This window comes from Myiozetetes cayanensis, unplaced genomic scaffold (assembly GCF_022539395.1).
Source record: "Myiozetetes cayanensis isolate MyiCay16 unplaced genomic scaffold, myiCay2020 scf17, whole genome shotgun sequence".
Taxonomy (NCBI): Eukaryota; Metazoa; Chordata; class Aves; order Passeriformes; family Tyrannidae; genus Myiozetetes; species Myiozetetes cayanensis.
In genome coordinates this window covers 13,824,451-13,835,258 of record NW_026087378.1, presented here as the reverse complement: position 1 = coordinate 13,835,258, position 10,808 = coordinate 13,824,451, and the positions used below count along the sequence as shown (strand labels likewise).

Genomic DNA, 10,808 nt, shown 5'->3' with positions numbered 1-10,808 from the left:
TCGGACCGGGCGCTCCGTGCTCCGCCAGCCGCCGGCGCCCGCTGCTCCAGCCAAACTTCCCGGGGCTCGGAGGGCGGGGGGGGCGGCGGCGGCACGGGGCGGGGGCCCCCGGAGCCCGGCATCCCGCGACGCCTGCCCGCCCGCAGCCTGCCGAGCCCCCCGAGAGCCGCCGGAGCGGGGAGGGGAGCGGGGAGAGCGGGAGGGAGGGGGGAGGAAAAGATTGAAGAGGGGGAAAAGCGATTCTGATTTTTTTTTTTTTTTTCCTAAAGAAAGAGTTTCGAGGGAATTCGGAAAGCGGGGAGCGAAATTAAAGGAAAAAGTTTAGAAGTTAAGAGGTAGGGAGGAAAAAACTTTTAGGAGAACAAAATTCAAAAGGGAGCAAGTTTTTTTTACATATATATTTTTTTTCCAAGAGGAGGAAAAAAAAAATTGAGGGAGGGCAAAAAATAATAATAATAATTGCGGAGGGCTTGATCCGGGAGAACAATACTCGCCGGGAAAGTTGCTGAGCGGCGGGGAGGGAGCGGCGGGAGGAAAATGCCGCAGCTGGGCAGCGGCGGCGGGGACGACCTGGGCGCCACGGACGAGATGCTGGCCTTCAAGGACGAGGGCGAGCAGGAGGAGAAGATCCCCGAGAACGCCTTCACCGAGCGCGACCTGGCCGACCTCAAGTCCTCGCTGGTGAACGAGTCCGAGGGCAGCGGCAGCCCGGCCGCCGCCGCCGCAGACCCCGAGGTGGGTGAGCCCGGCCCGATCCGCGCCCCCCGCCCGGCCCCGCGCCCCTCCCCACCGCCCCCGCGCTGCCCCTCTCTCTCCTCCCCATGCAGGCCCTCCGGCGAGTGCAGGATCCGCAGAGAGTTTACCAGGAGAAGCTCCCGGACCACATGGATGATGGTTAGTCACGGCAGGCCTCGCGTGTTTCCGTGTGTCCCCCTCTCCTCGTTCCCGGTTCCCACTGGTCTTCCCCGGTGTGCCCTGCCCAGTGCTCGCCCTCCCCGGGGTGGTGATCCCCCGGTCCCCCAACCCATCACCCTGTCGGCCCCGGGAGGGAGGGATGTCAGCCTGGCCATCACAGCCCCCCGTGGGAAAGCTGCGTTTGTCAGCACCGAGGCTTCCCGGTGTCCCCAATGTGGGATCCCACACCCATGGGGGATCCTGGCACCCCCCAACGCTTTCTCCAGGGAATACAGGACAAAAAGACTCCCACAACACAGTGCAACCTCTTTGAGGACCCCCGACAGGCAGGGGAATCACCTGTCAAAAGGCCAATTTTGACAGGGCACGTTGATTTCAGCAGGTATGAAACATCAGGACCCAGGGATGTATAAAGGATCTGCATACTCCGGCTACCCTTTCCTGATGCTCTCAGATCCGTATCTGCCAAATGGATCTATGTCACCTCTGGTGAGTTCCTCGTCTCCTCATGGAGAAGTTTCCTGGCCTCTCTCACTGCTGAAGTATGTTGTGGGTATTGTGCAGGCACCTCCGTGTGCTTTTTTTCCTGACAAACTGGAGCCTGGTTTCGGGAATACCCAGGCACTGTTCTGTCCGAGCCGAAGGGAGAAGCCACGGGAAGGGGCAGAGATGCTCGGCAGGAAGCGCCTCCTTGGCTCTGAATTTGCTGGAGGAGCTGCCTTCCCCATCTCCCCATCCTCTAGGTTTGCCTTTACTCTTCCAGCAGTCAAACCCTAATATCCAATGGAAGAATGTGCCTTCGTTTTTCTGGGTCACAGGCTCTGGAAGGAGCAGCCCCTGGTGTTTGTGTCCAGGGACATGTCCCACAGCCAAAGTTGAGCTCGATGTGTCTGCTTGTAAAACAGCCAGGTTCTGGTGTGCTGTGGGTTAGGGCTGTGTGGTGGATGATGGCCCAGAAGGTGGGTCTTGTGCTTCTAAAATGGCAATAGAGGTTTTTAGGAAAAGGCTTCACACTGCTGGAGGACTGTTCCCGTCTTCTTGCTGTAAAGTTTTTCCCTCTTGGTTTAAATCAGCTTCAGTAATTCTGTATGTTGTAATATTTCTAAGTTTTGCTATGTGAATGATTGAACTAAAGGCTTCTCTACAAAAGCTGTCTTTTCCCATCCCCATCTCTATCAGAACTGCAGCAGTGTCCCGACTTTGCAGCAGTCAGTTGGTGCCCGTGTGGCTCCTGGGGAGCCGGCACTGCTGCGTTTGTCTCAGACGTTGTTCTGCATCAGCCATCAGCAAAGGAGGATGGAACATAATTTGGTTTATTTCAGGCTTAGTTTTTAACCTTTAAAGGGGTGAGGTTTAAAAGGACCTATAAAACCGTCCTCAATTCCGGTCGTTTGTTCACAAGAGGGGTAGGATGTTAAACTGGTGTTATGAAAAGTTGGTGGGTTGTGGGGTGTGGAACTCAGTGTTATTTGTGGGAATCAGTGCCGGACCCTCACGCCCGACCCAGCTGGCCTGGGCAGCAGGAGACAGGTCCCACAAATGCATTTCTTCTGGTGCTTCCCACCTTGTGCCCCTTCATCCAGGTATCAGCTATCCCCCCCATCCCCTTAGATACGAAGCTGTTCACTTCCTGATAAATTTTAAATTATATTAAATTTGTCTTATTGAAACACATTTAGTAAGCTCCTTGGGATACAATCTGGGTGAGTTCAGAGTTATGTTGGTCCAGCTGCTATTTGTTGTAGTGGAACATTTCTTTTAATCTTAAACTCTTCCTAGATGGGCAGCAAAGTGCAATAGCCTATTTATTAGCAGTTGGGCTAAAAAGCAGATTGTGGTTTGGGAATCACCTCTCCCCTTGATAATGGAATGAAATCCAAGTGGTTACTGTCAGAGCAGCAGACAGGAGTAAACAGACTGTGCAGAACTCGAAGGGGAGAAAACTTAAGTAGCAGAGGAGGAATGATCCAGTGCCCGTGAGAGCCACCAAAATCATCCAGTGCCTCAGCCAGCTTCCCTTAGGCCTGCTCAGGTCCTGCCGTGGCTGATGTTGTGTGACTTTAAAGAGCTGATTTGATGTTTTCAGCTAAAAATCTTGTTACCTAACAGACAGGGGAAGATTTATTCCTCAGATCAAGGCTGGTCTTGTGGTTTTCCAATTTGTTGCAATAGTTATTCCAGTATATTATTCTGGGCAATTTTGTCTTGTGTTTCTATTGACTGTGCAAAGGTTATCATGGTAAATTATGGATTGCTCTCATATAGATTTATTGCTGCTGTGTACATTATGTGAAGTGTGGGCTATAATCTGGTGGCTGCTTCCAATAATTGGGGAGGTCAGATCTGTGACCGAAGATTGCAGATATTTAACCATCCATAAAAGTGTGTTTAATTAACACTTTAGCACAAGTAGAGTCGGGGAGGAAGGTTGTGTGAGTGAATGGGATTACGTATCACAGCCATGCGTGCTCTTGATAGTGGAGATTGTATTTTGGTTAATGAGGCTTCCTGGAAACGGTTGTTTGCAGCCGGGATTAATTTTAGAATCTTCAAAAAAAAAAAAATATAAATTAAAAGATTAACCCAGGAGTACTCTGGCAAACTTTCAGGGCTTTGCATCGAAAATAGTAATTTACCTGATTGAGAACAGAGTATAACTCCCTGAAAGACGAGGGGCAGCCGAGGCTGGGGCTGAGCCCCTGCCCTGCAGTACTCTGTAAAACCACATTTTTTTCGGTGGGCTCCCCACGAACCCCGTCAGGGCCCTGCAAGCACCGCTGGAGCGGCCCCGGCGCCTGCCTGGGTGGGTGTGTTGCTACCGGCACTGCTGCTTTCCTATTTTCTTTCTGATTTTCTCAGCAGCAGCATCACTTCTGCTTTGTTTCCCTCGAGGTGGTTGTAGCCACTAACTGTTAGGCTGCTCGCCCCAGCATCCTGCTCGGCTCCCCGCATCTCCCGGCCCAAATTGCCTCTTTTTACCAAAACACACCCACTCGTGTTATTTCCGAGCTTCTGATGCCGCTCCAGAGCGATGCTCTGAAGGTGTCTGGGCACCTGCCACCAGCAGCAAGGCCAAGCCCAGCTGGTGGTCCCTAGAGGGCCAGCAGCAGCAGGAGGGTGGCCGGGGCTCCCACAGCAGGGTGGCCCATCTCGGCTGCAGGTGGCAAATGCCAGTGTGGGATAATTCAGCAGGAGTGATGCTGCTTTGAGCAGGCCCAGGTTTCCTGGGCTGGCAGTAGGGCTGTGTCAGGGGTGCAGCCAGGGTGGAAGTGCTTCTGGAGCTGCGTTCCAGGCATGGGCTGAGCCTGGGTTTTGGGAGCGAGCCGTGAACCCCATCAGCTGCTGGGCTGGGGAGGTGAAGGGTGTCAGGAGCCCCTCAGCATAGCCCGTGTGCACCTGAAATCCCAGCGTTCTGCCAGCCCCCAGCAGAGCTGGCTCTCACCTGGCTCCCAGGTGCTGTGTGCCTGGTGCTTCAGGGCTCCACTCTCCCGTCTCATGCAGAGCCCAGTTTTTCCCAGAGTGAAATATATGGGATTTATGGGTTAAAAACCTGCAAGAAACTTCCAAAGAATATGAGCAAGTTGAGGAACTGTTTTTCTAAATTAAATATAAAATCATAAAACTATATCCTTTTTTAAATAGTACAAATGACTTTAAATCAAATTAAGGTACATCCTTAGTAAGAACATCAGCCTTTTAGGTGGTTACAAACATTAGAGGTCAGACATGGTCAAACATGTTAACACTTTGATCAGATTAAAATATTTTTCTTGCTACAGTTGTATAATTGAGTTTAGACCTGAGGGGGTTTTCTGAACATTGTTATATCTTGTACCATGTGGTAGTTAAATGGTAGAAGGAGCACTTATAAGTTCCTTTAAGTTCCTTTTGTAAATAGGTTTATAAAATAGGGGAATGAGCCGTGCTGTCCTGTACGTAGGGCACAAGTTCTCCCCACTTCCATTGATGGAGGAGATCCCAGGGGTGCTCCTCACACCTTCTGTGCCCCTCAGGTGTGTGTGCCGAGCATGCGAGGTGAAGGCAGGATTAAAATGTTCCATATGTAAAGCTGAGGCACTGGGCTTTCTGTCTGTAGGAAAACCAGAAGTCCAAGAGCTTCCATTTTTTTGGGAAAACAGACACTACCTCATTTTCTTAATTATTAAGTTGTCTAACCAGAGCTTACGTGGGAGCAGAAGGGTGGGGGTACCTCCCCAGCCCTGCACAGCCGAAGTCCCCAGATTAGGCAGCAGGACTCACAAATAATGCCCCTGGTCAGAGCCTGGTCCCCATGGTCTGCTGGGCTCCCGGAGCTCCTTCAGAGGGTTTGAAATGTCCCCTTGGGCAGGGCAAGATGAAAGTGCAGTTACTGCTGGCCTGGGGCCACGGGGCCCAAATGTCTAACACGAGGTCAGAAAGCACAGAGCTGCAGTCTGGGGCTGCTCTTTGCTGGACAGAAGCTGAGGCAGCAGCCGCTGAGCCCCAGGACACGGCTGGTCCTGCTGCATCCCCTTCCCCGGGGCTGCTCCATCCCTGTGCAGGAGGAGGCCGTGGCCCCCGCAGCAGCTGGCGGAAGGAAATCTGCAGCTCAGCTGCTTCTCTGCGAGGTCTGTCTGTCCTGACTTGCACTGTCAGGGCAATAGTTTAGTACTGCTTTTTCCTGTGTTGAGTTCTGATCTTGTTGGAACCGGTGGGAAAGCTCCCCGGAGTCGCCGTGCGGCAGGGATTTGTCGCTGGGAGAGGATTGCCGCGTCCCGCTCCAGATGCTGTGTGTGGAGGGAGGCAGGGAAGGCAGCTGGAGGCCAGCAGGAGCTCCGTGTGTTCCCAGCAGTGCCTGTTGCTGTGGGAGAGCAGCAGCCCAGCCGGGTTCCCTGGCAGCAGGGGTTGCACCGCGGGACCTCGCCGGGATGGTGCTCTGTCCCCATAAATCCTCCTATTCCCGGCAGAAAGCGTTAGGAGTGCGGTGGCTGCTGATGGACCTCCTGGCAGACAGACAGATGAGTAATTTGTTCCCTCCTGACCAAAGCAAATCCACTTCTTTCAGCTCCTCTACCTAGCTTGGAATAAGATAATGGTGAAAATCATTTTTTACGTTAAAGCGTAATGTTGGATAGGTGGATGTACCAAGGCACGGGGCTTCCGAGGTCATTTATTGCATGTCTGATTCAGTCTTGGTTCCCCCCAAGGAAAATTCTTGTGTTAATTTCTGAGTTCATATCACACCCTCAATTTTGAAGCAGAACTTCCCTTTGAAATAAATTAGAGAGTTCTGCTTAAGAAGCAGTGACATGATACAGCACTGCCTGTGTGTGGTCTAATATAACCTTATTTTTAAAATTGTTTGGAATGAAAAAAAGAGAAAGAGAAATGTCACAGGGAAACAAAAGCAAGTTTTATGTAAATCTGTGCATGTGAATAAGTGGGCACGTGATTCAGACAGTTCAACAATATCTGCTCTCCCACTGGGATTCCTTCACAGGCTACCCTGGAACTGACTTCCCAGGCATGGGATGCTTTGGGGAGGGGGGAGTTGCTATGAGATGTGTATGGTAAAGGCACTGTTCCTGCAAGCTTCCAACTGTTGCTGTTTGTGAAGTGTTATGAGCTCAACCGGTCGAGAATTTAGAGAGAAAAGCGAAAGCTTCACATCAACCCAAGTTCCCAAAGCTCATCCATGTTAATGATGAGTATTTTTGAAATTTTAACTGCGAAGAACAAAGCGGTTTGGGTTTGAGTGGCGTGTCCGAGATGAAAGTGCAGGGCTGGTCTGGTTTGTGGAGCTGTAACCCAGAGAAGGGAGAGCAGGAGGAGCTCTGCAGTGCACTCACTGTTTGCCTCACTCCTGCCATGGCTCTGCAGACACCGCTGAATTCCTGTCCTGGGGTGAAGCCCCTGAGCAGTCCCTGTGGTGGGATGTGCTGTTCCGAGGCACCCGGCCCGGTAACCCTGGTGTGCTCCTGTGACTAAACACACATCGCTGGCTCCCTAGGAATGACTCCCTTGCCTGCTATCAAAGATCATCTGCAAAGGGCCAGATCCTAATCACAGGCTGAACCCTCTCTATCTGCGGCGTGATCTGCAAGGGAAGCAGGATTTCGGGGTACGGGTGGTGTGAGCTGCACACCTAAGATCCCAATCTGTGTGTGTCTGTGTGTGCATGGCATGGTGCTTATTGGGAGGGCAAAGTCTAGTGCTGAGAAACACCAGCAGTTTTGGGGAAGCTCGCCATTAAATTCTGCCTTTTGGCTGTGATTCATCAAGACCAAATTCAGTCTTTGTTTCATCGGGGCTGGCCTTTGAGCCCCCTTGGCAATTCACCACAGAGGAGGTGAGGAGGGACCCGAGCACCTGTGAGCACAGGGAGGCTCTGCTGGACTGGGTGGGCTTGGGTGAACAACAGTCAGGCACATGCTGCTCTTCAGTTGCTAAAATCTCCTGCACCACCTGTGAGTCACGAGAAAATTTCCTCAGTAAATCCTCATGGATTGCCTTGTGCTCTCTGTTCTGTTGATTTGAAGAGGGACTAGGTGCCAGACATCCCCAGCACTGTCTTCTTGAAGGCACTGCCACTGTGGGAGCTTCTCTTCATCCCACCCCTCCAGGGTTTTGGGCTGGCCACAGCCACTGCAGCTCCCTCTGCTTTCGTTTGCTGCTCATTTCACAGAATCACAGAATGGTTTGGGTTGGAAGAGACCTTAAAGCTCATCCTGTTCCAACTCCCTACCATGGGCAGGGATGCCACCCACTGGGTTGCTCAGGGCCCCTGGTTTCCCATGCCTTTGCCACTCCACCTCACTGCTCTGGGAGCCAGGAGATGGCTTAGGTCAGCATCTCTCCCCGCCTGATGTACACATGCTCTTACCTCACCCTTTACCAATGGTGGGTGGAGGGCACAGCAATAGGAGAGTAGGTACAAGTTGCTTCCTGAACTCTTTGCAGATCCACTGTGGCGGGGAAAGCTGCTCAGCCCGATCAAACCCCAGGCTGGTGCCGAGCTGGGACGTGTGAGTCCCCTGCTCCAGGCTCTTTCATGTGCTATTCTTCGAATTTCTCTTTAAGAAATAGGCTAGAACTATAATGATCCTTGTTCATTAGGCTCTGTGTCTGGAGGATGAAACAAAGGTTTGGTAGGAGGACGGGTGACTCAGAGGGTTGGTAACAGGATACAGAGCTGTTCTCTTCCTACCTTCCAGTTTTAATCCAGCTGAATCAGTGGAGACTGTTCCTCCTGCTGGCTTGTCCAGCGGTCTGTCCAGGAGGGCATGGCTCCCTCAGCCCCCGGGCACTGCGGGCATTTCATGGTGTGAACGATGAGGTGTCCTAAGAACCTGCAGAGTCTGGACCAAACCCTCTGTGAACGTCACCCAAGGTCCTGTTCTCACCCTGAGCCTGCCAGTTCAGCACATGCTGGTGGCTCACAAACCCACCCCCTCCATCTCTTAAAGGGATTGTAACCTCGTACTCCTCTGAGGCTTGATTGCAGTGGGAAGTGTTCCCTGGTTAATGATCTTGGACAAGGAGCTCTCACCTTCACCTCCTTGTGGAGCAACTTAGTGCTGCTATGTCACTGCTGGTTTTTGCCTTGGGTCTTTATGATTTAGGATCACAGAGTCATTTATGCTGGAAAAGCCCTGTAAGATCATTGAGTCCAGCTGTTAACCCAGCACTGCCAAGCTCACCACTAAACCACTGTCCCCAGGTGCCACATCTACATGTCTTTTAAATCCCTCTGGGGATGATGACTTCTCAGGACAGCCTGTGCCAGGGCTTGTCAACTTTCTCAGTGAATAAACTTTCCCTGATATCCAATCTGAGCCTCCTCTGGTGCAGTCTGAGGCCATGTTCTCTTATCCTATCACCTATTACTTGTGGGAAGAGCCTGACCCCCACGTGGCTTCACCTTCCTGTCAGGAGGGAGCAAGAAGGTGTCCCCTGAGCCTCCTTTTCTCTAGGCTGAGCCCCCCCTGCTCCCTCAACTGCTCCTCATCAGACTTGTGCTCCAGACCCTTCCCCAGCTCCACTGGTCTTCTCTGGACACACCATTTATGACCATTCCAAAGTTATAAAGGACTATTCCACCACCAGTGCCTCTGGGATTTCATGGAGGAAGTGGGACACTTGTTCAGTCCCGAGGATGACGAGGGTTAGCAAAACCTGGCAAAATCTGCTGTCCCCATCCAGAGCATCCTGCTGGCTGGAAGTGCTGGGGAAGAGGTCACCAAAGTGGCTTTAAACCACTGCTCCTCTCCCGTCCACCGCCTCTGTGCTAAACACAGCTCAGCTGCCACGAAAGGAATCCACTTCATTGTGTTTCACGGGGTCCCAAAATTAGTATTTTGTGAAAGAAAACAATAAACTCAACAATGCTGTGGTAAGTTTCTGAAACCAAAGTAAAACTGGATACTAGAATCTGGAGCACTTTTCCCCTCCGGTTATAACAACTTTGCATTTGATTAAATGATAGGCAAAAAAACCGTCTCAACAGTATCTCCTTTGTTCCATTGAAGAATCTGGAACTATATAATATACAAAGTACACGTCTGCCTTAAAGAGCTACACAGTAATCATGGACTGACCAAAAAAAGACCTTTTTTTTTAAGTGATTCAACTTGTCTGCTCTGTGCCGAGTTTGTTTTCTGCTGTGGTTTGCTCCGAGGAGTAGCGTAAACTGAGGTTCTGCCCTGATGGCACTCACACAAAAGTAAAATGTGAAGGCCCAAGGGTCATAAAAGTGTGTTGGAGTGAGCACAAGGGAGATGTGATTATAAAGGCACTCGTGGAAGAAGTGCTGGGGAGAGGCTCTTTGCAGGAAAACGCTCAGAGAGGATCAGAAATGTGGAATTCTCATTCTGAGGCCGAGGAGATGGCACTGCGGAGGCTGCATTCATGCTTGGGAAATAAACCATCCTAAGATCTACCACATGAAAATTTGTTGTTCTTAGCTTGAGAGGCTGATGAGGTGGCTCCTGTTATGAGCTGCTGCCCTGGAATTGCTGGTGCAGGAGTGGAGATAGTGGAGAGGAGTCGTTGTCTTTGGATTCTGACACGGCAGACACAGCACAGCCCCCGACACCACCATACCCCGGGTTCAAAACTGGCCCTTGAGCTTTGGCTTCCTGCTACAGCTTACACACTGTGGCACTGCTAGTTTGGGAATCTCACCATCCAAGGGAATATGTGGATTCCAAAAGTGACGTTTTGCAAGATCACACCGTGCTGCGCTGAGTATTCCTTGGCAGTGCTTAGGTAAATTAAATGAATAGATAAATTAAAATATCTGTATTACCCAAAATCAAAGCTAGAAGCAATAATATAAAATAAGAATTAAAAATTTAAAAAAAAATTAAATAAACACCCAAACCTTTTTGTTTGACTTTCTCTGATATAAAGCAATTTCTCCAGGACTCTGCACCATATGAAACACATTATAAATGCTCTTGTAAAATCCACATCATTATACCACATGAAAGGCCGGGTCCTAAAAATAGCCATTCAGAGAGGATGCAGGCTAGTAGCAATTTCGGTGATCATGAAATAGTTGTGTTGACATCTCTGTGCATGCACACCCACAGAAAGCTTTGACTTTTGAATATTCTTAGCAACATTGGTGCTTTATGGAATTTTCCATGTTCTCGTCCCATGAACAGTCCTTTACCCAGTGGCATTCCTTTCTGATCTTATCCCTTATTTCTAACTCTGATTTTATTCAGAAAATGGGCAGATTACTTTTTTTTTTTTTAATTTTACATGAAACTCTTTCCTTGCTATCAGTTTGGCAGGGAAATATTTTTATTTTTCCTTTAATAGGCACACACATCCCTGGTATTTTGGGGAACTAAGTCTTAGAATGTAAACCTAGAGCATGAGGTGATAACACAAGAAGCTGCCACATC

At 50.4% G+C, this 10,808-nt stretch overlaps 1 protein-coding gene across 6 annotated transcripts in view; it reads left to right on the top strand.

The window, feature by feature from the left end:
• Positions 1 to 235: 235 nt before the first annotated feature.
• Positions 236 to 10,808, top strand: part of TCF7 (transcription factor 7) — a 68,241-nt gene continuing 57,668 nt past the window's right edge. For 4 of the 6 annotated variants that reach the window (XM_050312405.1, XM_050312403.1, XM_050312409.1 and 1 more), the window contains exons 1-3: positions 236 to 735; positions 828 to 894; positions 1,295 to 1,404. In XM_050312405.1, coding sequence (XP_050168362.1) covers positions 538 to 735; positions 828 to 894; positions 1,295 to 1,404 — 375 coding nt within the window. In that variant the 5' untranslated portion in view covers positions 236 to 537. The remainder of the gene's footprint in view (positions 736 to 827; positions 895 to 1,294; positions 1,405 to 10,808) is intronic. The other 2 variants (XM_050312406.1, XM_050312404.1) reach the window with 1 other exon arrangement.